This window comes from Nicotiana tomentosiformis, chromosome 9 (assembly GCF_000390325.3).
Source record: "Nicotiana tomentosiformis chromosome 9, ASM39032v3, whole genome shotgun sequence".
Taxonomy (NCBI): domain Eukaryota; kingdom Viridiplantae; phylum Streptophyta; class Magnoliopsida; order Solanales; family Solanaceae; genus Nicotiana; species Nicotiana tomentosiformis.
The window spans coordinates 56,792,668-56,818,821 of record NC_090820.1 but is presented as its reverse complement, the minus strand read 5'-3'; the positions used below and the strand labels follow the sequence as shown (position 1 = coordinate 56,818,821).

The 26,154-nt window shown below is 37.1% G+C and overlaps 1 protein-coding gene across 1 annotated transcript; it reads left to right on the top strand.

The window, feature by feature from the left end:
• Positions 1-25,069: 25,069 nt before the first annotated feature.
• Positions 25,070-25,486, top strand: LOC138898827 (uncharacterized). The gene has a single exon (XM_070184931.1). The coding sequence runs from the start codon at positions 25,070-25,072 to the stop codon at positions 25,484-25,486; it is 417 nt and encodes a 138-aa protein (XP_070041032.1).
• The last annotated feature ends 668 nt before the right edge of the window (positions 25,487-26,154 follow it).

Here is a 26,154-nt window from a genome sequence, read left to right as displayed (position 1 = left end):
ATGACTTTTATCGTTTATTAAATATCTCGCCAAACAACTCAAGGTGATAAAGCTCGGCCTAATATATACCCAAATCAGTTTCAATTATAAATTCACTTAATTAATCTAGAAAAATGAGTTCAAATAATTTAAATATTACATAACAAGGTCCTAAGTCTACCCGGACTTACATAACAAGGTCAGTAAATGATACAACATATAAGGGTAATATGCAAATGGATCAGGTAAATAAGCACGGAAGTTGCAAGTAAAGATGAAATGCAAGTCCAAACAAACACTGGCCAGATTTTCCTCAACCTTTCATACTCGCCACTCATAGCGCGTAGCTATCACAAATAATTCAGGCAATTAGTGCATCAACCAAGTTTATATAAGATACAAATCTCAAGCAAGCCAAATCACTCCTCTAAAAAGCTCATCCGCGCGTATCGACCTCCGGACGATCCGAATCTAGTCAAAGTAACGCATTACCATCAATAAAAGCCATAAGAAGTGATTCCAAAAGATAAAGCTAAGATCTTTAACTCAAGTCAAAAAGTCAACCCTGGGCCCGCACCTCGGAACCTGACAAAATTCATAAATTCCGGATACCCATTCAATTCTGAGTCCAGCCATACCAAAATCAACCAATTCCAACCACATATCGACCCTCAAACCCTCAAATCTTACTCTCCATAACATCGTCCAAAAATCCCCAAATTCCATCTTAAATTCATGAAATTTAGGCATAATAATCAATGGGTAATTAAAATCCAATACCAAAATCAAATAAAACATCACTTAGCTCCTCAATTGGGATGTGAAATACTCTAAATATTGCCTTAGACCGAGTTCCACAATTCCAAAAATGAGAAAACAATGAAACCCTTCGATTTTTAATAACCTGCCAGCGATTCCTCTTATGCACTATGATGTCAAAAAAGCGCATTTGCGCTTCTCTCTTAATTCTCGACCAACCACTTATATGGTCCAATCCCCGCTTCTACGGGTACGCACCTGCGGAAACTTGCCACATATGTGGTCCTAGCCTTGCCTGTCCTCTTCAGCTTCTACGATCACTTCTCTGCATCTGCGGCTTCATAGATGCGGTGAACCTTCGCACCTGCGACCTTCACCAGCACAGCCCAAACACTCACCTCCAATCAAATGGTACGCATCTGCGGACTTCCCTTTAGCTTTCCCACTTCACTTATGGGACTTCTTAGCTGCACCTGCGACTCCGCATCTGCGCCCAAGCCCACCGCAGATGCGATTACACCAGAAGCCTTACACATTCAGCAAATGCTTTAAGTCCAAAATTTGATCCGTTAACCATCTGAAACACCCTTGAGGCCCCCGGGACCCCATCCAAACATACCAACAAGTCCTAAAACATAATATGAACATACGAGAAGCCTCAAATCACATCAAAACAACGAATCTCACATCGATTCAAGCTTGATGAACTAATGAACATCAAACTTCGAAAACTAATGCCGAATCACATCAAACCAATTATGAAAGAGCTCAAATTTTGAACACATGTCATAAATGACATAACGGACCTACTCAAACTCCTAGAAAAAAAATTTGAACCCGATATCGACATAGTCAACTCCCGTCAAACCTCTCAACCTTCCAAACTTTCAACTTCCAACTTTTGCCAAAAATCATTAGATCATTTTACGGACCTCCAAAACAACATACGTACATATGCCTAAGTCTAAAATCACCATATGAAGCTATCAGAACCATCAAAACTCCATTTCGGAGTCATTTACACAAAAGTCAAACTCAGATCAATATTTCCAACTTAAGCTTCCAACGTTGACACTAAGTGTCCCAATTCACTCCGAAACATCTCTGGAACCAAACCAACCATTCTGGAATGTCACAAGCCACAAATGAACATAAGAGAAGCAATAAACAGGGGAACGGGGCTACAATACACAAAATGAATGGTTGGGTCATCACAGAAACATGAGAGGATAACCCTAGGGGGATGGATCTTTATCCACACGCTGTGTGGACAACTCACGTATAATATATATCAACCGCACGGACCACTCATGTGCTATCATATACCAAATCTACATGGACCACTCACATGCTATCAAACCAGTCCATATCACACATAAAGCATATACAAGAATACATGTACATGACAAATGGATATCACAGTACATACTCATGGATTGTTACAAGTGACATGCTAAGGTGTATGCCTGTGCAAAGTGCACCACCATAGCTCAAACTAGGCGGTTATGCCACAAAATAGCAATTATCATATTTGAATAGGAGATTAACCTACATGTATCTTCTAACAGACTCAATTAGCTCACAAATGGGTACAAACATAAAAATCATGATAGCATGAAGCTTAGCAATTGATTCAAGGCATAACATAGCTTAAGCACTACCCGAGCATGGATAAAACCCCAGTGCACGCACATGGTGTCAACCCCTTGCATGTGCGGCACCTATAACACGTAGCCAACACTAATTACTGAGGCCACTTGCGCCACAACCACGTTTAGGCAAGATACTTACCTCAATCAAACCAAATAAATACTCTTGAAATCCCTTCCAGCTCGAATAGACCTTTGAACGGCTCGAATGTAGTAAAATATAATTAACTTAATATTATCAATTAAGACCATAGGAAACAACCCCAAAAAAGAAAACTTTGATCTTGAAAAGTGAATCGTGTTCAAATTTCCATTTTTCATTTTAGAAAAGTTTTGCCAAAACCCCAAAAAATTTCACTTTGATTCAACAGTCAAATGTCTAATTCAATGTGGGAATCATGAATAATAATCAAATCTAAAACAAGAACATTTACCCCAATCTAAGTAGTGAAAATTGTCTCAATCCGAGCTCCCAATCTCAAAATATGATAAAATGAGCTCAAAGTCCTGAAAATGATATCTTATACTTTTGTCCAGTTATACACTTCATGATCGCGGGACCCACTTCGTGATCGCAATGGCCAAATTCTTGACTAACTGACCCCCTTCTTCGCAACGCGATGCCTGACCATCTGTTGAGCCTACGCGAATGCGAACCTAGGTATGTGAACGTGAAATCACTCCTCCCCTCTAACATCAGTTTTTCACGAATGCATCCACCTCACGTGATCGCATTGCTTCAACTCCCTCATCTTCGCAAACGCAATACCTTTTTTGTGAACGCAAAAAGGAAAAACTGTATTCCTGCTCCAACTTCTTCGCGATCGCGGAGCACAATAACTCATCAGAATACCTGTCCAATCATACCATCAAGTTCCAAAACATAACGCACACTTACTCGAGGTCTCAAATCACACAAAATAACATCACAATCATGAACCGTTGATCAAGATCAATCTCTTAAGTTCACGAACTTCAAACTTTATACCAAGCGTCTGATTCAAGCCTCGCCAATTTGGAATGATCCCAAATTTGGCACACAAGTCCCAAATGACATAAAGAACATATTCCAACTCCAAGAACAATACTCAAAACTCGATAGCCTCAAAAATCAACTCCCGGTCAAACCTATGAACTTCTCAATCTTTCTAATTTCCAACTTTTGCCAAATAGAATAAAATTGACCTAGGGACCTCTAAACCCCAAATTCGGACATACGCATAACTCTAAAATTACCATACGAACCTATTTCAATCATCAAAAATCATTTCGGGATCGTTTACACAAAAGTTAGACCCCAGTAAACTCTTATAACTTAAACTTCCAACGTTGGAACTAAGTGTTCCAATTCAATCCAAAATCCATCATGAACCTATACCAATCATCCCCGTAAGTCACATAACACCAAATACACATAAGGGGGGCATCAAGTGGGAAAATGGTGCTCAAATACACAAAACGATCAATCGGGTCATTACACCTACTTTGGTGTGGGTTCCTAGGTGCATAAAAGTTATGATCAATGCCATTATTTACATAGGACTCAAGAAAGTTTGCATTTTGAAATTGAGTTCCATTGACAGATCTAATGCAGTCAACATGAGTGCTTATTTTTTGTTGCAATCTCTTGACAATTGTTATAAACATGCCAACATCTCCTCATTAGTTGCAAGAAATATGGTCCGGGTAAATATAGTGTCACGACCCAAAATCCATTAAAGGTCGTGGTAGCGCCTAACGCTGCTGTCAGGCAAGCCAACAATTAAATAATTAACTTCATTACTCATTTTAGTACTTTTGAAATCATAATTTCCTTCGATTAATATGTAAGATATGAAATTTACAAGTGAGTGGCAATATTTTTACAACTTTAATATAGAACAACTCAAAAGCATCCCCAAAACCTGGTGTCACGAGTGCATGAGCATCAACTAGGAAGTAAAATAAAATACAGCATCTGTCCGGAATACAAATTGGACAGGAAAAATATAAATAACTCTGGAGAAGACTCTGTTGGCTGCGGATCGGTAACCTGAAATGCAGCTCGCGGCAAGTCCCCCGCATCATCCGTGCCTCTATGCCCAAAGGACCACCAGACATAAAGGTACCTGCACAAAAATGTGCAGCAAGTGTAGTATGAGTACATAAATCCACGTGTACCCAGAACGTATCTAGCCTAACCCCGGAGGAGTAGTGACGAGGGGTCGACATCGACACTCACTAGTGGTCTAATAATATCAGGTACAGTAAGGAGGTGAACAAACATGAGGCAGAGTAAATAAATGAAATAAACAAGTGTAAACATGTGGTACAGTTATCCTCCTTACAATAAACTCAAGCTCTTAATTAGCAAATTCCTCCTTAACCAGAGCATATATATATATATATATATATATATATATATATATATGTATAATGGACCTCACCAAATAGGTTGTTATAATTCGAATCAAGGAAAAACTCACAGATACTCTGGCTTCTTGCCAAATATTACGCACGATTCCATGAGGATATTCTTATAGAAATGTTGAGGCGTACGGCCGATCCAACATAAGAATTTAAAGTGTGCACTACCGAGGGTCGAACGGCATGAACCATAGATGCATCTATTAAACTGCCGAGGTGAACGGCACGCTCCCATGAGAGTGTGGTACATATGTCCTGCCGAGGCGAATGGCCCGATCCCATAAGAAATGAAATACATAATCCTGTCGAGGCGAACGACCCGATCCCATTAGAATAAGAGGCTTTGACGGATCCTTGACCCCACTCACGAATAAACGTGTGAGTTATAATTTTTTTAATAAAAACCTTTCAATAAAACATATATATATCCCGAAAACATGTCGTAAGGGGAGTAACATTATTCGGTGACTAATCATGAACTCGTGAAGTCTCTACCAAAGCAATTCTAGTCTCAAGTAGTAATATAAAATAGAGAAATTTAATAGGCGAGAGACTACTCAAATAGTATAGCTATAACATGATGTGAACCTAATCTACCCGGACAATAACATAAATCTAACTACGGACGGACTCTCGTCACCTCGTGCATACGTAGTCCCTGCAACAAGTTGCACACATTAAATATATTACCTAGGGGTAGTTTCCCCCTCACGTAGTTAGACAGGAGACTTAACTCGCTCCGAAATTCCATAACCGGCTCCAAAGCCCTCTAACACCTCAAACCGATGCTCGTCGCTCCAAAACTAGTCAAACAATGTGCAAACCAATAACGATATACTCCAATACTCATAAAAAATCAATTTAGATAAATTCCAACTCCGTTCGAAAAGCCGATAAAGAAACCCTCGGGCCCACGTGCCCGAATTCCGAAACTTTTCGAAGATAAACATTACGAACTCAAATATATGATTTATTCTCAATTCCATACCCAATTCGTGGTCAAAATCTAAAAATATCAATTTCTAGATTTTCTACCAAAACCCCAAATTTTCCACAATTTTTCCATGCATTTCCATGTTAAAATCTATATAAAATCCAAGTATTTAACTTACAATAGGTAATAATCACTTACCTTGACATAGATGATGAAGATGGAGCTCCAAAATCGCTTCTAGGTCGGCTCCCATGGAGAAAATGAGTTGTAATGATCCAAACTCATTTTGCAAACTTATACACTGCCCAGGTGACCCTTCTTCACATTCGCGAGCCCCCCATCACGTTCGCGATGAACAAAATTCTCAAAAGCCATTTTTAAATTCTTCTAAAACAGCCTCTAGTATAATAGTCATAACGTTTTGTTCCAAACTCCAAATCATAAATGGTTTGACTTTCTGGAAACTAGGCATCAAGGTCTATAACTTTCATATGTTGATAATTTCTCAATTCATTATAGATTGCAAGATATAAGCTTCCAACGTCAGCCCTATACAGTAGAGATTTCCAAACTCTTCCCGGATAGTCTGTAGTTTATCTACCATAACTTTTTGTACACAACTCCAAATGATAAATTGTTAGCCTTTCGGAAAACTAGACACCAAGATCTACAATTTTCATTTTTGGATCATCTCCAGATTCATTATAGATTGAGAGATATAAGCTTCCAAAGTCAGATGACGGACAGCAGAAATTCCTTTTTTGCGAACACGAGAGCCTCTTCGTGAACGCAAAGAACAAAGTCCCAGCAGCAAAATCCTTCTTCGCAAACGCGAGAGGCTCCTCGCGAACGTGAAGAACAACACCAGAACCAGCAACCAGCAGCATCAAAACACCCAAACTTGTACGGAACTACCCCGAATCACACCCGAGACCCCCGGGACCAATCCCAATACATAACACGAACCTGCTCTAGGCCTCAAATCACATCAAACAACATCAAAAGCACGAATTGCACCCCAATTCAAGCTTTATGAACATTAGAACTTTAAACTTCTATATTCGACGCCGAAACCTATCAAATCAAATTTGATTGACCTCGAATTTTGTACACAAATCATAATTGACATTACTGACCTACTCCCACTTCTGGAATCGGAATCGGAATCCAACCCCGATATCAAAAAGTTCATTCCCGGTCAAACTCCCCCAAAACCTTCAATTTTTCCAACTTTCGCCAAATGACCTACGGATCTCCAAATCCACATCCGGACACGCCCCTAAGACCAAAATCACCATGCAAAGCTATTCCCAAGCTCGGAATCCCAAACGGACATCGATAACATCAAAATATACTTTAACCCAAAATTAGGAAATTCTTAAGCTTTTAAAAATGCTAACCTTTAGTAATAGGCGCCGAAATACTCCCGGGCCACCCGATACTCGACCCGAATAAACGCCCAGGTCCGAAATCATCATACGGACCTATTGGAACCTTCAAATCCCGATTCCGAGGTCATTTACTAAAACTCCAAACCTTAGTCAATTCTTCCAACTTAAAGCTTCTGAATTTAGAATTTTCTTCCCAAATCAACTCCAAACCTCCCAAAATTTGATTCCGACCATATGTACAAGTCATAATACCTGAAGTAAAGTTACTCAAGTTCTTAAACCGCCGAATGACGCGTCAGGGCTCAAAATGATCGGTCGGGTCATTACATATAAAGTAGTCATCAACAATTGCAAATACATACTTTTTCCCTTCTCTACTTTGGACCCTTATAAGATAACATAAATCCATGTGTATCAGCTCTAGAGGACGAGAAGTACTTACAACTTCTTTTGATATAAAGGAGGATATAAAACATGTTTATCATTAGCACAAGCATCATAAATTTAAGCTTCCCTGAATTTTGATTTTGGCAAATCAAGAAGCACGTCATTGGTAATCACCTTTTTCAATAGTGAGAAACTAGCCTAATATTTTATGCCACAAAGAGGAATCATTAACGAGAGCACTAAGACATGATAGTTCATTTTCAGGTAAAGACATAATATTAGATTTATAAGCATTTCTGTACCTTTTTTGTTTTGAACCAGGTTCCCAAAGTTTTCATTTGTAACCATGTAGTTTGCAGGAGTAAATACAACATGGTTCCCTATATCACATATCTGGGAAACACCCAGCAAGTTGTGCTTTAAGCCTTTACAATAGTATACATTATCAATAGGATAAGAGTGAAACTTAACAACCTTACTCATGCCTATTATGTCACCTTTCTTACAATTTCAAAAGCCCACACTCCCTCTTTAAAAGACGTTTAGTAGGAGAAAAGTTTCTCTATTTCCAGTCATGTTGTGAGGGTTAGCACTATCAACATACTACTAGTTTTTGCTTCCTATTACCTTAGCCTGCAAAATCATTCAAAGGTTAGTTTTAGGAACCCAAGCTAGATTCGGTCTCTTTCTTTGAGTGAATAGATGAATCACATTCTTTATAGTCCAACCTGAAAGTCTTGCTCCTTTTGTTGAAAGACCATGTTTATTATTCTCTTTTTCTTAACATATGTGATATTTTCTGGTTTAATTTAATCCTAGCCATGCATGTTTGTTTGAAGTGACCATTGTTACCCCAGTGTATGCACAAATGATTGTAAGGAATATTAACATACTTTCTATGTGGATTATATGGAGGTTTAGCCTTAGTATGTCCTAAACCTTTCTTCTTACTACTATGGTTTTCATACATCTTAAACATTATCTGTGATGACCTGGTCCACTTGAGATTTCTTCTAGTTCATACTTAGCCTTAACCAGATTTTCTTGAAGCATCCTAGCCTTTTTAGATTCAACTAAGAGATTAGTGTTAACTTTCTTTAATTCACCCTCTAGTTTCTCCTGGATTTATGTGGCCAGTTCCTTTCTTGTGATAGGAGCATCAAGAAGTTTCAATGATAAAAATTTCCAAGTTCTCTTTACTTACTTCTAGGTTTTTATTTTCAAACTTGAGCAAAGCATAATTATTCATTAATTGATTCTTTTCAGCAAAAAGGTTTGATATACATCAATAAGTATGAATGTTAGTTTTGATGTCTTGAAAATTTACCTCAGGTTCTTCTTCATTGTCAACATCAAAGTCTTAATTTTCCATTAGGGAAAGGAGATATTCACGTTCTGAATCACTATCTTCATTGGCCATTAGAGACTAGTCATCTTCATAACTTTCTTCATTATCATCAGACTCATTTATTGAGGATGATTACATAGCAGCCATATCTCTTTTTATAATTTTGTCCAAAATCTTATTGGTCATCATGCATCCAGGAACATGGTCTATTTTTTGTTGTTTAGACTTCTCAAGATTATTCTTCTTCCTCCACTAGGTTTCCCATAGTGGACAGTCCTTAATATAGTAATCTTTCTTTCTACACTTGTAACATCTATCAATATTCTTTCTCTCTATAACCTTAGGTTTGGATGAACTACCTTTTTTCAAAAATTTACCTTTCCTGATTGTTCGTTGGAAACGTCTAGTAAGCAGTGCCATATCATATTCTTCAATGTCCTGCTTCTGAGTGAACTTGAGAACTAGGTTCTTTGTCTTTCAAGGTTCAGTAGACTCTCGATCTAGACGATCTTGCTTAAGCTTTAACTCATTGGCCTCCAGGTTACCAATAAGATCATCAAGAGTCACTATGTTAAGATTTCATGTTTTAGTGATTGCATTGACCTTGCTATCCCATGAGGGTGGCAGTATGCTCAATATTCTTCTCAAAATTTTATTTCGAAGGATAACTTCTCTAAGAGATATCAATTCATTGATAATTGATGTAAGCCTCATATGCATCTCCAGAATGGTTTTCCCCTCTTTCATCTTAAATAATTCATATTGCCTAGTCAACATATCGATCTTTGACTGCTTATCTTGAGACGTACCCTCATGTGGACATTGCAAGGAATCCCGTCTGGATTTTGCATCTCTACATGTTAAGATTCTATTGTATTAATTTGGACCAATACCATAAATCAAAATCTTTTTCGATTTAGCATTCATTTGAATACATTTGACATCTTCTTCGAAATATTTTTCTCTTGGGTTTGGTCCAATGGTATCAGCCTTTGTCATCAACTATCATGGAGATCTTTGGTCCTTTTTCAACAATGTCCCAAAGCTCTAGGTCTTCTCCTTCTGGAAAGTCATGCATCCTTTCTTTCTACCAACCATAGCATTTTCCATTAAATAGTGGTGGCCTAACGGTTGATTGTCCTTCTTAAGCATCTCGTGGTATGGCCATAGTAGATCCTTTCAAGGTGTTAGCCTCTTATGAAAAAATCTGCTATTATACCAATTATTAATTTAGAGTTTACTCAGACACAAGAAGGGGGGGTTGAATTGTTTCTCACCCGGTTACAATTCGTATCCTTTCCGAATAAGAATTTCTCCAATTAATTTTTTCCTTATAGAGCATGAATAGGTTTTCTTGAGAAATCCAACTTGCACATAAATTCTGATTTATTACGCCTGGTAAGCATTCTGCACTTCATCTACTAAGAACCTGGTTCTTGCATTAGCAACATATCACATATGTGCACTAGTCTAATAGCAGAAACATGTCCATGAACATGTTGTTTCAACACATTAGATCTTAGGTTTGTTAATCATCAAAACAAAATACATTCTCAACTCAATAGTCCCACAGGGAAGATGACCCTCCAGCAAATTAGAATAAGTTCGTTGATGCCTTCATTGATCATTTTCTTCCTACTACGACTAGAGCAGCCCGTGTCGCAGTATTTGAGAATCTAAAACAAGGAATTATAAGTGTATGGGACTATCACATGAAATTTGTGGATCGTTCGAAGTATGCTCATTATGTGTTGCGACTATGGAAGTTAGGGTGTGCCTTTTTGTGCAAGGCCTTAGTTCTCTAGGTAATCAATGAGGATGCTACATCCGCTTTAAATTTTGATATGAATTATGGGAAGATGGTCATATTTTCTCAGCTACGGAGACCCGAAATATGAGAAGCACGATAGAGAAAGAAAAATGGAATAAGGCCCCATCCGCATGTAACTTTGGTGGTTCTTTTAGTTGTGGTGGTAGTGGAAAAGCATTATTTAGGAGAGGGACATCTGGGCCTATGCAATCTATTGCACAGTCTTCAGTTCGTGCACCATCATCTGGCCTAGCCAGCAGTAGTGGGTTTGCTTCAGGCCAAGCCAAGGTAATTAGGGATCCTTTCAATAGATCCAGTCTAGTGGGAGCTCTCAGCTGCAACAGATTCCCTCATGTGCTAAGTGTAGGATGAAGTACCCAGGGATTTGTCGAATGGCCCTAGGTGTAAGCTTTGTGTGTGGTTTTAGCAGCCATATTCATAGGGATTGTCCTTCGTTTTGATAGTTTGCTAGTGGATGAGTGGTGCAATCGGCACATTCAGCGACTACTAATTTTACAGCACCTCCCCCAGCTCAGGGAACTTAGACACCAGCTAGGAGTGGCATATCTATAGGTGGTGTACAACGTTTAGGAGGACCCGGCCGATTCTATGCTATGATGGATCGCCAGAGTTCATAGGCCTCACCAGATGTTGTCACAAGTATATTAACAGTTCAATCTCATGATGTGTAGGCTCTTATAGACCAGGTTCTACATTATCATATGTTACTCCTTATGTTGTAATGGGTTTTGGGATAGAGCCGGAATAGCTTCCCAAGTGTTTCTCAGTATCTACTCCAATTGTTGAGCCTATTGTGGCAACACTACAAAAAAACTGGAATTAACTACGAACGTCATCGCTAATCTGTTGCTAAAATGCTCGTAGCTAGCAGAATTTCTTGATAATCCGTTGCTAATCCGTCGCTAAATGAAATTAGCGATGAATTTTTCTGTTTAGCTATAGAATTTATCCGTTGCTAAAACCTATTTTTTTAGTAGCGCAACACGGGTCTATTGGGATTATGTTGTCACCGTACACGGTCGGGACACCCTACCGGATCTCGTTGAATTGGTGATGACAGATTTTGATGTAATAATAGGTATGGACTAGCTTTACTCGTGTTATGACAAGCTTGGCTATGGAGCCAGAACCATTAGGCTCGAGTTTCCAAATGAGCTAGTCATCGGATGGAAGGGGAACGACATCATGCCAAAGGGTAGGTTTATTTCCTACCTTAATTCAGCAAAGAAGATCACCAAGGGATGTATCTAGCACCTAGTCTGGTGTCACGACCTAATATCCACCTAGTCGTGATGGAACCTAACCCCAACATGCTAGTTAAGCCAAACATAGAATAATGTAACTCAAGTGAAAGATCATTAGTAACAAGGAAAAATAATAACTAAATTTCATACAATACCCCAAGGATTGGTAATACAAGGCATGGGATACTAAGATTTAGATTTACGAAGATGGTATAAAGAACGAATACAAGATATGTTTGAATATACATAAACAGATGTTCAATCCTAAACTACCAAAAACAAGTGGTAGCAATATCCGAGAATGCAGGTACATCTTCAATGCCTGCCTATGTCATCCATACTAGCTCAGCCCCAAGATCTGCACGCATGGTGCAGAAGTGTAGTATGGGTCTAACGTAACCAATGTACTTAATAAGTATTCTGACTATCCTCGGTGAAGTAGTGATGAGGTCTCAAGTCAAGGATACTCACTAGATATAACCTGTACAACTAAAAAATATATACATATACCCAACAATAGTATCGAAATCCAAACATGAAATACAGGTACCACCAAAAAGTGCACATAGAGAGGATGTGTGCAAGTCTATTAATAATTCAGCAGATAAAGAAGATACGCATTTGATATCAGATAACACATCAACAATTGCATATAGAGAAGATATACACAGGTACTATTCCAGTTAAACAACTCAGCATATGGAGAAGATATACATAAACATCATTAAATCCTCAAAGCTTGCGTATGACTATAAGAAATCAGCCTTATTGTGGCAACCAAAGTCACTACAAAATTCCTGAAAGTCACTGCTACATCTTATCAGTGGTGACATTTGTGTTGCTACAAGCAAAACCGTAACTGAAAGGTATTTGTGGCACAATCTAAAGGTCGCCGCTAGAAGTGCATATTTTGTGGCAACATAGTTACCACAAAAAGTGAAAAATTCCGCTACAAAAATGGTTCCACAAGAATAAATATTAGTTGGGTCGCCACAGCTATTCACCTTTAGTGGCAACTTCTATCGCTGTCAAAATATTATTTTCAGTGGAAAGTTCATGTGGCCACTATAAATGACTATTAGTAGCGACTTGTATCGCTACAAAATAATAAACCATGAATGACACTATAAATTTTTGTAGCGACTAAAGTCGCTGCAAAAGAAATAAACCAACAGTGGCAACTTTAACATCGCAATAATTATTAATATTTTTTGACAAAATAATGTTGCCACTAAAACTTATTTTCTCAAAAACTATAATGACCAAAATTATACACATTTCGAGTAGGAACCAATTCTGTAAATTTTAATATAGGGATATTCATATCAATTGGCTACCAATATTAAAAGCAACCAATAATATTTAAAAAACATCAAAAGAATTTCTCAAACCGAATATTATAAATATTTTCATTACTAAAAAGTCAATTACATATATACTACACGACACTTCAATGTGCATTGTAATTGTACGCATATACATATCCCAAAAAAGATAAAATATTAAGTGCCTTGTAACTGCTCCTTGGTCGACATCATCCTTGAACGATACTATTGTTTAAGTGCCTTGTTCAAGCTAGACAATAACAATATATTTGTCAAATTACACTAAAGCCCCAGAAGTATACGCAAATACAATAACAATGCTATGAAGTTTCCTTTGAACTGTAGTCTCTACCGACATTATTTTTATGCGTGTGTGTGTGATAAACTGATTATAGCTGATAAGAGAATATTATCAGTAATTAGTGGAAGGAAGAGTTGGATATTCTGGATTCACTATTGTCAAGTTAGCAATAAAGTGATAAAGGCAGGTTTCTTACTTTCTACAACTATGTATAATACAACTCTTCCAAAAGCAGGCTTAATCCTTAGCTTAAACGTATAGGTAACTAACCTATTTTCCTTAAAATCTAGTTATACTATATTTAAGTTTTCTGCTGATCAATTAACACTACATTAGCTAATAAAAATAAGCTTATAACGACATGATATGTTGTGCAGAAAGGATATCGCAGAGTAGGAAAATGTTATCTTGTGGACTACCTTAGGGAAAATGCGGCTAAATTGAAAACGGGAGACACAATAATCAAGTCAGTTGATATTAGCTACAAGATGAATATGATGACAATTATGAAAAACTTTTAATTAGGTGACACCAAGAAAAGAAAAGAGAGAATTCCTTGTTAATTGAAATGCTTATTATTTTAATGAAACCGAAGTAGTTGCTTCCACCTGAGAAAACAAAGACATCTTTGGGAAAAAAGAATAGTCATTCCTACTTAGCAGGGAATGGAATGTGTTAATCTTAAACTAGCGAAATAGACTTAATACAAAGAAAAAAACAGGAGAAATCCTTTCGACACTCTCCAGGAGACTTTACTTCCCAAAGCATTCATGATGAACATAAACCATTGCATACGATATAGATATAAATAAAGTATTGGTTCAGCCAAAAATAATGAATACAAGCAGGTCAAAAGTCAACTTATAAAAGAGACACCAAATATGTAGTGTTCGACCATACAGGTTATTTGTGGTTGCAGTGGTTATTTAGGGTTTGCTCAGAATACTAAGCAAGCTATTGACGATAACATGGTTTTATCATTCTCAAACAGCAATAGACATGGAAGAATTAAAATGGCTGAAAACATATAGGCCTGAGCTATGTAAGTTGTTCGTTTTTCTTCTGCTATGTTCTATTTAACATTCCCTCACTAAAAATTAGTTTGACTTGGAAGCAGGATCAATTTCACTTTCAGAAGACTAGCTAAACTTGCGGAGAAATTCGAAATTCCATCAAAGAAATTTGAAGACTAGCTAAACTAGTAGAGAAGTCTTCTCATCTTTGCAAAAGAAAAAAAAAGGGACTACTCTGCTCGTTTGACTAAGTTAGCTATAACAGATTATAAAATTCTAGTGATTTTTCACGTAACTCCAAGTATTTCTCTCAGGCATTTTTTCAAACACTACATATGCCATCGAAAAATCCATATTTCACATAAACAAAAAACAACCCAATAGTCTATTATAAAGAGGATGAAAGTTAAAGAAGGAAAATTTGAAAAGAAGATGGAGAGCAAGTGACAGAAGAATTATCAAGAAAGAAGAATTGTCCAGAAGGAAGGAAGAAGAATTGCCGAGAAGGAAGAAGAATCGTTAAGAAGGAGCGGAGCAAGTACCTGTTGCATTCTGGTCATGAAACTAGAAAATTGTTCATGCGTCCTCTTGTCCGCTTCTAGATGGATCCTCCTGTCTACTTCTATATTTGCTTGTTCACGCTCCTCTGCCAACTTCCTTTCCAACTCAATTTCCAGCCATGTACAGTGCTGAGTGACGAGAGTGTTGAGGGATGGATCTGCCCTATTTAGTGCTGAGTGACTGAGTGTGTTGAATGATTGGGCGTGATGAGTGAAAAGTGTGAGACAGTGAGATTGAGTACTCTAAGAGTATGCATATGATTTTATCACTGAGTTGCATTACATTCGACATGCACACTTTCACATACACATTGACATGTAGACATATAGATGTATGTTCCTTATGCCATTTGAAAATGAAACATTTACCTGTTGAAAGTTTTGGAAAAAAATCACAATTTTATAAACTTACTCATATTTTGGTGATTTCGGTAAAAGATTTGGGTTTTCACTGATATACTTGAAAATCATGCCTATTCTCGGGAACTGTGAACGAGTTGAGCATTTTATCTCTGTGTTACTTCTTTTATCACTTTTATTATGTTGTTATGAACTGTTGTTGGCTATTGGTGTTGGACTCCGACCTTTGTTCCAGCTCGTCACTACTTTTAACCTAAGGTTAGGTTTGTTACTTATTGAGTACATGGAGTCGGTTGTACTCATACTACTCTTCTGCACCTTGCGTGCAGATGTTGGATGCAGATGTTGTTGTGTACGACGGGAGCTGGATTTGAAGATGTACCTGCGTTTCGGTTATTGCTGCCTCTTGATCTTGGTAGCTTTAGAATTTTAATCTGTTCATGTATATTTCAAATATATGATGTACTTTATTTCATACCATCTTTGTAAATTCTAAATCTTAAAAGCTCATGATTTGTACTACCAATCCTTGAGAAATGTATTAAGGTTCAGTTATATTATCATTCATTTGTCTCAATAAATCTCATTAAATTGGATAGTTGTTAATTGACTTACCTAGCGGGTTAGGATAAATGTCATCATGACTAGTTGGATTTTTGGTTATGACAATCGTTTTGTGCATTTTTTTATAAATTTCAAACAATTTATTGATAATTGTCACATTCTTCAAATATTAGGATATTCTATCAACTTATTGTATTTTCAAAAATAAAATAATAATTAATACGACACAATTGTAGTAATTACATTTTCAAATAAATACTACAATTTTTTTTAATTAAATAATTATTTTTATAATTCGTAGCACGATCTATTTAATTACATGAAAGCCCGTGGAATTTATTTTAAATAACGAATCCAGTCCAATCAAATTAATGTTCGGACATCGAATATGATATGATATTTGATGTGACTAGATATTAATGTGATATGACAAGTTATATGACTTGATGTGACATTACATCTTTTACTTTTTAACCACATATTTTATAATTTACACTTATCTTTTATCTTTAGTCAAATGAAGACCACACATTTTATATATGTTATAAAATATAAATAAAAACACACACTTGAGGGAGGAAGGATCAGATTTTTAAGGGGTTTCTAATAAACCCTAAGACAGCTATCACTCTATCATTCTTGAGAGAACTAGACGTCACTCTCCATTTTGCTCTCTCTCTCTCTCTCTCGTTTTAGTGTGCAGATCTCTCTCTATCTTTGCCAACAAAGGCTGGCCAGAATCCGGCCACCCACGACAGCCGCACCTTCCCATGTTCTCCCAATGCCTCTTTCCATGGTTTCCCGTCGTCGCCGCCGGATTTGATCACCGGCTGGCTGGCGCATATTCTCCAACCATCGTTGTCTTCTCACTCATTTTGAGACGCTGCTCCGGCTTTGCTCAAAACCCGCCGGAAATGATTATACTTGGTTGTACTTGTAGATTTGAGACTTGGTCGGAGAAAAAAAACTCCGGCGACCCATTTTTTCTTTTTCTCGTCACTATTGCTTTGTCTTTGGCCAGATCTTGTCGATACCTAGCGTGACTAGCTGGAAAAATCAAGCACGGCGACCTCTCTGATTTTCTCTTGCCCGTCGTTGCTCCGGCGTTCGTGCTGTTGAGCGGCGTGGTGGATCCATGAGTGGAGAAACTCGACTGTTTTGCCGGAAATTTCTGCCGGAATGCGACACATCGTGTGCTTTATTTTGATACCTTGACCGTCTTTAACATGTTTTAATCACGGGTTCTTATGGCTTCTGATGGACCGTTGGACGTTTGGTTTATCAGGGATGGTTTCCTTCTCAAAAGCTACACATTTATTTGATGAATTACTGTTATGATTTCTTGACATTCTGATGTTGTTTGTTGATTTTTCCATGTTGGTTTGACTGCTCCATTGACTAATTGTTGAGGCTCTTGTTCTGCCCTCCTTGTAGCCGTTCTGACTATGTTCGTGCTGGTTTAATATTCATATTTCATTGTGATTCCAGCGTTAGTTACTAATATTGGACAGAACGTTGTGGTATTGGATAAGGCCGATTTTAATAAAAATTTTGAGCCCTTGTGAGGTTTTTGACCGATAATGACAATATACTACACTGTCCTCCTTCGGATCTAGAACCAAATATATTTATTCGATGAGAGCCAAAGAAAAATAAAAGACGAGAATGAGAATATCCGTGGTTCAAGAGGCAACACGGTTAGCCGCCGGAGTTGCAATAAAGTCGGTGTTCATACTAATGTTTTATTGCTATACGGCATACACCATCCGAGCCCTCCAAAAATATATTTTTTTAAAAATCATTCTCTAAAACAATTTTCAAAAACATTTTCAAAAAGAAAAACAATCTTTTATGAAAGTATTTTCAAAAGAAAATTATTTCAAAATTAGTAATATTTATTGTATTTCACTTTATATTATCTTACTAACAATTTTGCTTTTCTTTTGCGAGTTACAATCATATGAAGTCGCTTTGAAAGATGATGCGCAGGTTGACTTGGTATCCCGTCGAAACCCCGTTTCGTACTTTTCGTTCTCGGATGCCCTCACAACGTAAAGTATAGTAAAGAAGTAGATAGATATCGTGTTTACTTGCTTGCTTTGATGCTTATCTATTTGCCAAACACTTAGTTGCATCTAGTTGCTAATCGGACTAACTTGCAATATTGTGTGTTTGAGTAATTCTTGAAGTTTATATGAGATATTGAATATATTTTGTAACTTGGTTAATTAATTTAGAATCAGTGTATACCTAACTAATTAAATTAATCATATACATAAAAAATGAAAACATGTCATTTTCTTCCATGTATGTATATTCTTCTTTAATTGACGCGTTTCAGATTATATAATTTATATAGAAGTTGTAATTGAATTATTATACTATTCTTTGAGAGACTTGGGCTTTGTAATTATTTGGGCTTGCCTCACATAATTTGTGTTTCAAGACCATGAATCTAAAGATGGTGTTTAGTTGCTCATTGAATGATAACCCATTCTTTAGCGCAAATATATTTTTTTATATTGACGGGATAATTTTCTATGCCATAAATATTTTGACACATCTTCTTATACTACATCCATTCTCTATTTATCAAATTAATTCTTTTACTTTATTCATTATATGCAAAGGTTGTTCAAAAATTATTCTTTTTCACCTTTTGTCAATCATGTAGAGTAACTTTTTTTTCTTTCACATTTAGCTTTTTCACTTAATGTTCATTGTAAAATTCTTTCATATTATGGTCTTTAGACTAGAAGTGCAAGACATAGTGTTTGTATATCGTTCAACCTTATCTTGTTTATTGTTTGTTGTTCTTTATTACGTTCGTACTTTAATCAAATGCATATATTAGCCACTTTTCACGTACTTACCCCATTCTTTAAAATACTAAATTCTATTCTTTGTCTAGTACCCTAATTTTTTAATGTAAATTATTTAATACACTTTATTCATTTATCTTTTACTACATGTGCATATAAATATAAATATTTTATTATTTGCTTGCTAAAAATTAATTGTCCTCTATTTAATTTAATTTCTTATTTTTCTTGTAAATGTTAAACCAACTATTTCTTATCTTGTTTATTACACAAAACTATTCAAAGGTGATTCTTTCCCACTTATAGCCAGTTATTTTAAAGTAAGTTTTTCTTTTCTTTTAGCCCATCACTCAAAATAGTTTATCTCTGGACATAAATTAAATTCTTCCAAGTGCATTTTTAACTACAATTCATCTAGTTAATTTAACAAATACATCACTTGTTACTACATATTTTCTTTGCATTTTGTCAATTTATAAAAATACAATTCTCACATAATTCATCCCTTTTTGTATATGATTTATCATACATAAACATTTATTTTTCACCATGTGACATTCTTGTTCAATCACTCTTCATTCAAGCTATTTCACCGTTATTTGTATATAACAAATTTATCATTCTTTTGAACCTTCCCTAATTTATTTGATTGAGTCCATATGAACCACATTTTATGGATCTTGAGGGATGCCTAACACCTTACCCTCGAGATAACTTGAAACCTTACCTAGGATCTCAATGGTTTCGCAGACTACAATTAAGGTGTACATTACATAGTGTAGTATAGGTGTCCTAGTATATCTTAAATACTATGTGGCGACTCTAAACTTCAATTAACCTTAAGAGTACTATAAGTTATAGTTTATTTTGACTTATGCAAAATATGGTGCAACATGGTGACTCTGTTGGGATATTTCAGGTTCTAACCACAATGGATTTGATCAATTACTTGAGAGATTACATGTTTTTCAATACTCCAACTTCTATTCCTTCTGTCACATGCTTCAGGACGTATATTCTCTGCTTAAAGTTGTATACTCTTTAGTGCAAGTTGTATATTCTTTGTTTTGAATCATATATGCTCTGCTACAAGTCGTATATTCATCTTTGCATGCTTCAATTAGTCTATTGTTTGTGATACGCTTCAGGCGGTGTATTCTTTGTCATGCGCTACAAGTGGTATATTCTTTGTCTTTTGCCTTGAGTTGTATATTCTTTGTTGCGTGCTTCAAGCTATATATTCTTTGTTGCATACTTCAAGTCTTGTATTCTCTGTTGCGTGCTTCAGGCTACATATTCTTTGTCATGCCTATGTTGTACGTTCTTTGTATATGCTTATGTTGTGTATTCTTTTTTTACACATACTCATGATGTATATGCTTTCACAGATGTCCATGTTGTATATTCTTTGTCACATGCTTATGGTACTGCCTTATTGAATTGTCATTACTTTTCTATCGACTCTTGGTCGTACACAATCACACACAAGTCACGTGAGGGTTCTCTTTTCATTTCTCTGAACATTCTTTCAAAACTCTCTAGTTTCGAAGATTGGCATACGAGGTTAACTACATACCATCTCACAGTTGTCCTTAACTCATGTCTGAATCTAGGTAAATCTACTCTTAGAATTCCTAGGTCACTGTACGTTGAATCTTGCATCTTGCTTTAGCTGAATTAACCCTTGCATATCCTTTACTTGCTACATATTTTTTGCTTGCCATTGTTATATATTTGTTATATATTTGCTACATATTCTTTGCCTGCCATTGTTATGTATTCTTTATCTGTTGCATGTATATTCTCTTTACTATCCACTGTTAGGTCCTCTTTGTCTGACTAAACTCTGGTTGACTTGTGTTGAACCTTGAACTTTCCAAATATACATACCAATTTCGGTCTTCATGACTATCCACATAATCATACCATCACTTGGACTCTATCATCCTTTTCCAAAGATACATCAATCTAGTTTGGTACATCTTCCACTAATTTGATGTATTTCTTCTCAACCATACCTTACACCTTTATTGACTTTCGTCATTTGAGATAGATCCATGCGCTATGCCACTATCAATCTCTTATTCAAGATCTACCAGTTTCCACCCACCTACCCAAAAATTCTTATTCATAGTCACACTTCTTCTCAAAGAACAATCACTCATTCATGATGACCATATAGATCTCATAGTTCCAGTAGTTGGCCCGAACTACTTTTTGACCTGATTCTTGCCCTGGCAAGATATATAGGCAACCCTACATAAGGGTTCTGTCTCCCCACTATTTCGAAATAATTTCCTCAGTACTGGAAACTGGGGTAGTTCTTTTGGAATAGTGCGATGATGCTCTCAATACATAAAACTCCGAGGGCATAGATAAAATTTCACCCAAAAATCCAAACATCAAAACACCATGCCAACCTTATTCTGACTCTCACTCGACTTGAATCCCAACATACGGGATGCAAGTCCTTTCTTCAAATATCTGGCTATAGAATCACGGTGTTCAATCTCCACTATTTCAAAACAATTTCCTCGGTACTGAAAATTGGGGTAGTTCTTTTGGAACAGTGCAATGATGCTCTCAATCCAGAAATCTCCGAGAGCATCAACCAAACTTTATCCGGAAATCCAAGTCTCAAAATACCATACCAGTCTTACCCCAATCCACACTCAACTTAAAACCCAAAATGTGGGATGCCAGTCTTTCTTCATGCATGTGGCTACGGAGCAATGGTGTCTACTCTCACTTTCCCAAATTAAGAATTCAATACAAGTCAACCCATTTTGCAACACGTGTAGGTTGATAGTCAGCTTTCGAGAAGTGTCATGCTCACACGACTCGGACAAACAAGGAAGAAGATGCGAAGACTCAAGTCAACACGAATCGATTTCCCTCCTTCGAACTAAGAATTTTTCTTTGGATGCGGGAGGGACAACACAATGTATGGAAACATCGTGGAATGCTGACATCGCGTTCCCGATCATAACTAGATACACCACTGGCTGCACGGCCTAACTATGCACCCTCTTAGTATTGTAACTTCACCTAAGAGGGACTCAAATATTTTCTCCTCCAGGTTTTGTAGGTACGTTATCCCGGGCACTTCATGGGAGATACCATCTAGTCTCGGACTTGGTGGAACATCAGTCAAATAATCAGGGGAGTAGTAGTTTTATAATGAACACCATCATCTTTTATGACTTCGTTGCTCTCACAACTTTTCTATATTTAGATCAGAATATCGTTCCTGGTTGTCAACTGGGAAGGACCATCAAATGGTTCTTGCGGACAGTCGAAATGTGCATCATCCTCGGACTGCACGGGAAATAGCATCCGACATCGGACATTGTGGAACATCAACCGAACAATCAGGGGAGTGTTAGTTACAATTCTTAATTCCATCATTTTATGATGGCACTTCTTTCACTATATTTCTATATCTGCATCAGATAATCGTCCCGGCTCGCCGGGGACGATCACCAAAAAGTTCATGTGGACAACTGGACGGTCGCAATAAAACATCCTTCCAGTCAATTGGGAGACAACCACAACAATTGTCTCGAAAATAGTCAGGGCATCTAGGCAGTTGTTTGAAGGAGCAGTTGGGGCACATCTTCTAGAGGGAGACGCTCTTAAACTCCAAAGATACCACACCCAATCATGGGTACAACGAGGCATCGCTCCGAGTTAGTCTATACCCTTGCATTTCATACATATCTTTGATGCAATTAATATAGTTAGTTGCAATGCCTTGAAATAGGAGAGCAAAAGAAGTTGAAAACCATACATCTCATACTCTCTAACCTTCACGAACTACGCGTACCTGATTCTTGGCCTTGTATCAAGATACATAGGCAACCCGCCATGGGTACGGTCTTTCTCGTCCTTAATTGGACGAGTCTGTCAAGTCTGGCCACTTGGGTCACAGTTGACCGAAGATCCTTGCGAAAGGGTCATCTCTGAAAAAATAAAAAAATGTATATATCTTCCCCTGTTGCTTCGAATTCTTTCTGTAGACAGCAAAGGAAAATCAAAATCCAAAAACATATTCCTGCATAATTCCTCCTTGAGGAAATTCAAAAATCCAAACATCTTCCTCTATCCCTAATCTTCCCAAACTATGCCTGACCTGATTCTCGTTTCGACGAGATACGTAAGCAACCTTCGGATTCGGTCTTATTTTTCAAAAAAAAAAATCATCAATCAAGGACCCTTCTCGAGTTCGATCTTATTTTTCAAAAATAAAAAAAATCATCAATCAAGGACCCTTCCCGGTTTCGATCTTATTTTTCAAAAATAAAAAAATCATCAATCAAGGACCCTTTCCGGGTTCGATCTTATTCTTCAAAAATAAAAAAACAATCATCAATCAAGGACCCTTCCCGGGTTCGGTCTTATTTTTCAGAAGTTAAAAAAAAATCATCAGTCAAGGACCCTTCCCAAGTTCGATCTTATTCTTTAAAAATAAAAATAAAAATCATCAATCGAGGACCTGTCCGGTTTCGATCTCATTTTTCAAAAAATCAAAAAAATGCTCCCATCGTGCGGAGATTAAATTCTTGTCGCTCCCATCGTGCAGAGATCTACTTTCTTGTCCCTCCCATCGCGTGGAGATTTTACATTCCTGTTAGCGCTCCTAAACGGAATGGTACCCAACCCCGTCTAACAATCAATGCTCATATACGGAACGGTACACAATCCGTCATTTTACTTTCCTGTCAGCGCTCATAAACGGAAGGGTACCCAGCCCCGTCTAACAATTAATGCTCCTATACATAACGGTACACAACTCCTCATTTTACTTTCTTGTCAGCGTTCCTAAACGGAATGGTACCCAGCCCCGTCTAACAATCAATGCTCCTATACGGAACGGTATACAACCCGTCATTTTACTTTCTTATCAACGCTCCTAAACAAAACGGTACCCAGCCCCGTCTAACAGTCCATGCTCCTATACGAAACGGTACATATCCCGTCATTTTACTTTCCTGTCAACGCTCCTATATGGAACGATACCAAACCCAGTGTAACAATAATCAATGCTCCTATACGAAATGTTACACAACCCATCATTTTACTTTCCTGTTCAATGCTCCTATACTGAACGGTACACATCCCGTCATTTTACTTTTCTGTCCATGCTCTGATATCGCTTCGGAAGGGTAACCACAAAGCTCGTCTAACATTCAATTCCCCAATATCGCATCGAAACGGTACCAATGCCCGTCTAACATATAATGCTCCGATATCGACCGGAACAGTAACCACAAAGCCCATTTTACATTCAATTCTCTTTATTAAAAATCACAAAAAATTCTCTTATTCAAAATTTCAAAAAATGAAATGAAATAAAAATCTAAAAAAAAAAATCTTTCTACTCTTCCTAAACTATGCTTGACCTGATTCTCATTTCAATGAGATATGTAGGAAACCTTCGGGTTCGGACTCATTTTTTCAAAAATTAGAAAACAAATTGATTAAGTCAAAAGTTCAAAAAAGAAGAGAAACAAAAAATTATTGTTAAGTTAAAATTTAAAAATCCAAAAAAAGGGGGAACCCATTCTCGGGTTTGGTCCCATTTTCCAAAAAAAAAAAAAAAGAAGAGGGAAAACTTTTCTTTGACTCTAGTCCCAATTTCTCAAAAGAATAGTGTGAAAAAATCATCAAATATTGACTTGGTTGGTACCAACATAGTTAGGAGTGTGCATGGGAAAGAACAAATGTTAATTGGTAATGATGGAGAGGATCAGCTTCGGGTAAACCATAGAGTCTTGTGATACCTCTCAATTATATCTTAGTGACACTTGAAAAATAATCTCCCGCTTACAGTTATGGTAAGAACAAAGCCGAACTCATCGTTTCATGTGCATTGTGTGGTGAGCTTTAAATTAAAATTCATTGCATTGCATTATAGATCTAGAACATGGCCCGAATGTTTGTTGAGGCAAAATCCTGAGTAACACTTGGTTTGGGAAAGGATCGTAGCCCTTCTTTGACCCATTTGAGTCTTTCTAGCCTACCAAATGATGTCAATCCCTAGCATTCCCTCTTTGAGCATTAAGCCTTTTCTTTGGACAACCACATCTTATCCTATACCCTTCATTATGCTTACGAGCACTACCCTTCTCTTGCCCAACCTCCCTGCGTGCACTGAAAATGTGTAACTTCGGACGAAGACCAAAGTGAAGGCGACATGCATGAAAGAGCGAAAGATGTGAAGTCCAAGACAACCAAAGATGTGACTTCAAGAAAAGAAAAAGGAAACTCCGTAAGTTCAAAAGGAGGATCTAACAAGAGGGAGAAAAACCTCCGCAAATTTGAAGAAAATCCAACAAAAAGGAGAAAATCCACAACTCACAGAGGAGGAACTCCAACAAAAAGAAGGAAAACTCCTGCAAAGCAAGAGAAACTTCAAAAAGGAAAAAGAAAAAGAAAAGGAGAAACCTCAAAAAAGGAAGAAGAATCTCCTGCAAGTTCAAAAAGGGAAGTCAAAACGAAAGAAAGGAACATCGATGCTGAACAAGATCAAGCGCCGAAACATGGTTTGAACACCGAAAATACGGACACAGTGCAATGTTCAAGGAGGATTAGTCACTTTTATCCCAAATAAATATTCTACCTATTCCCAAGCCTACATTACAAGCCGACAACAAAGCCCTATATGATCCCACTCCAAGTGTTCTCACATTAGTGGATATTCATATAAAGGTCAAGCATATGGTATCTCAATCTCATGCATTGAACATCTTTTTTAGCGTGAGTGTACTTCTAAAAAAATGTCCTAAAAGTCAAAATACAAAAAATACATCAAATATGTGTGAAAATTAGGACTTTCTTTGTGGTGAGGGCACTTGAAACATGAGGATATGTAGAATTCAAAACATATGATTGATGCAAGACGAATAAATCTTGTCGAATCTGGGTATATCTGAGGTATCATTCGAAGCTATAAGAATTACCCATAAGCTGATCTCGGATTGCTGGAAAGTATATGGTGGAAATTCTTATGCACATAACTAGTTGTTGGTATCAACCGAAGTCAAAAAAAAATTGATCAATAAATAGCAGTCTTTCTCTATAATATTCTCTACAAAGCTGCAAAATAGTAAAACACACATAAAACAAAAATAGTCAAGTTTTATTGACAGTAGAGTTAGGCCTTGTTGTAACACAACTACGCCCGACCTGACTTCCTACGGGGGATACGTAGGCAATCCACGTAGGGTCCGGTCCCACTCTTATAATAGAAAACCAAAAATCATTCTATATACTTGGAAC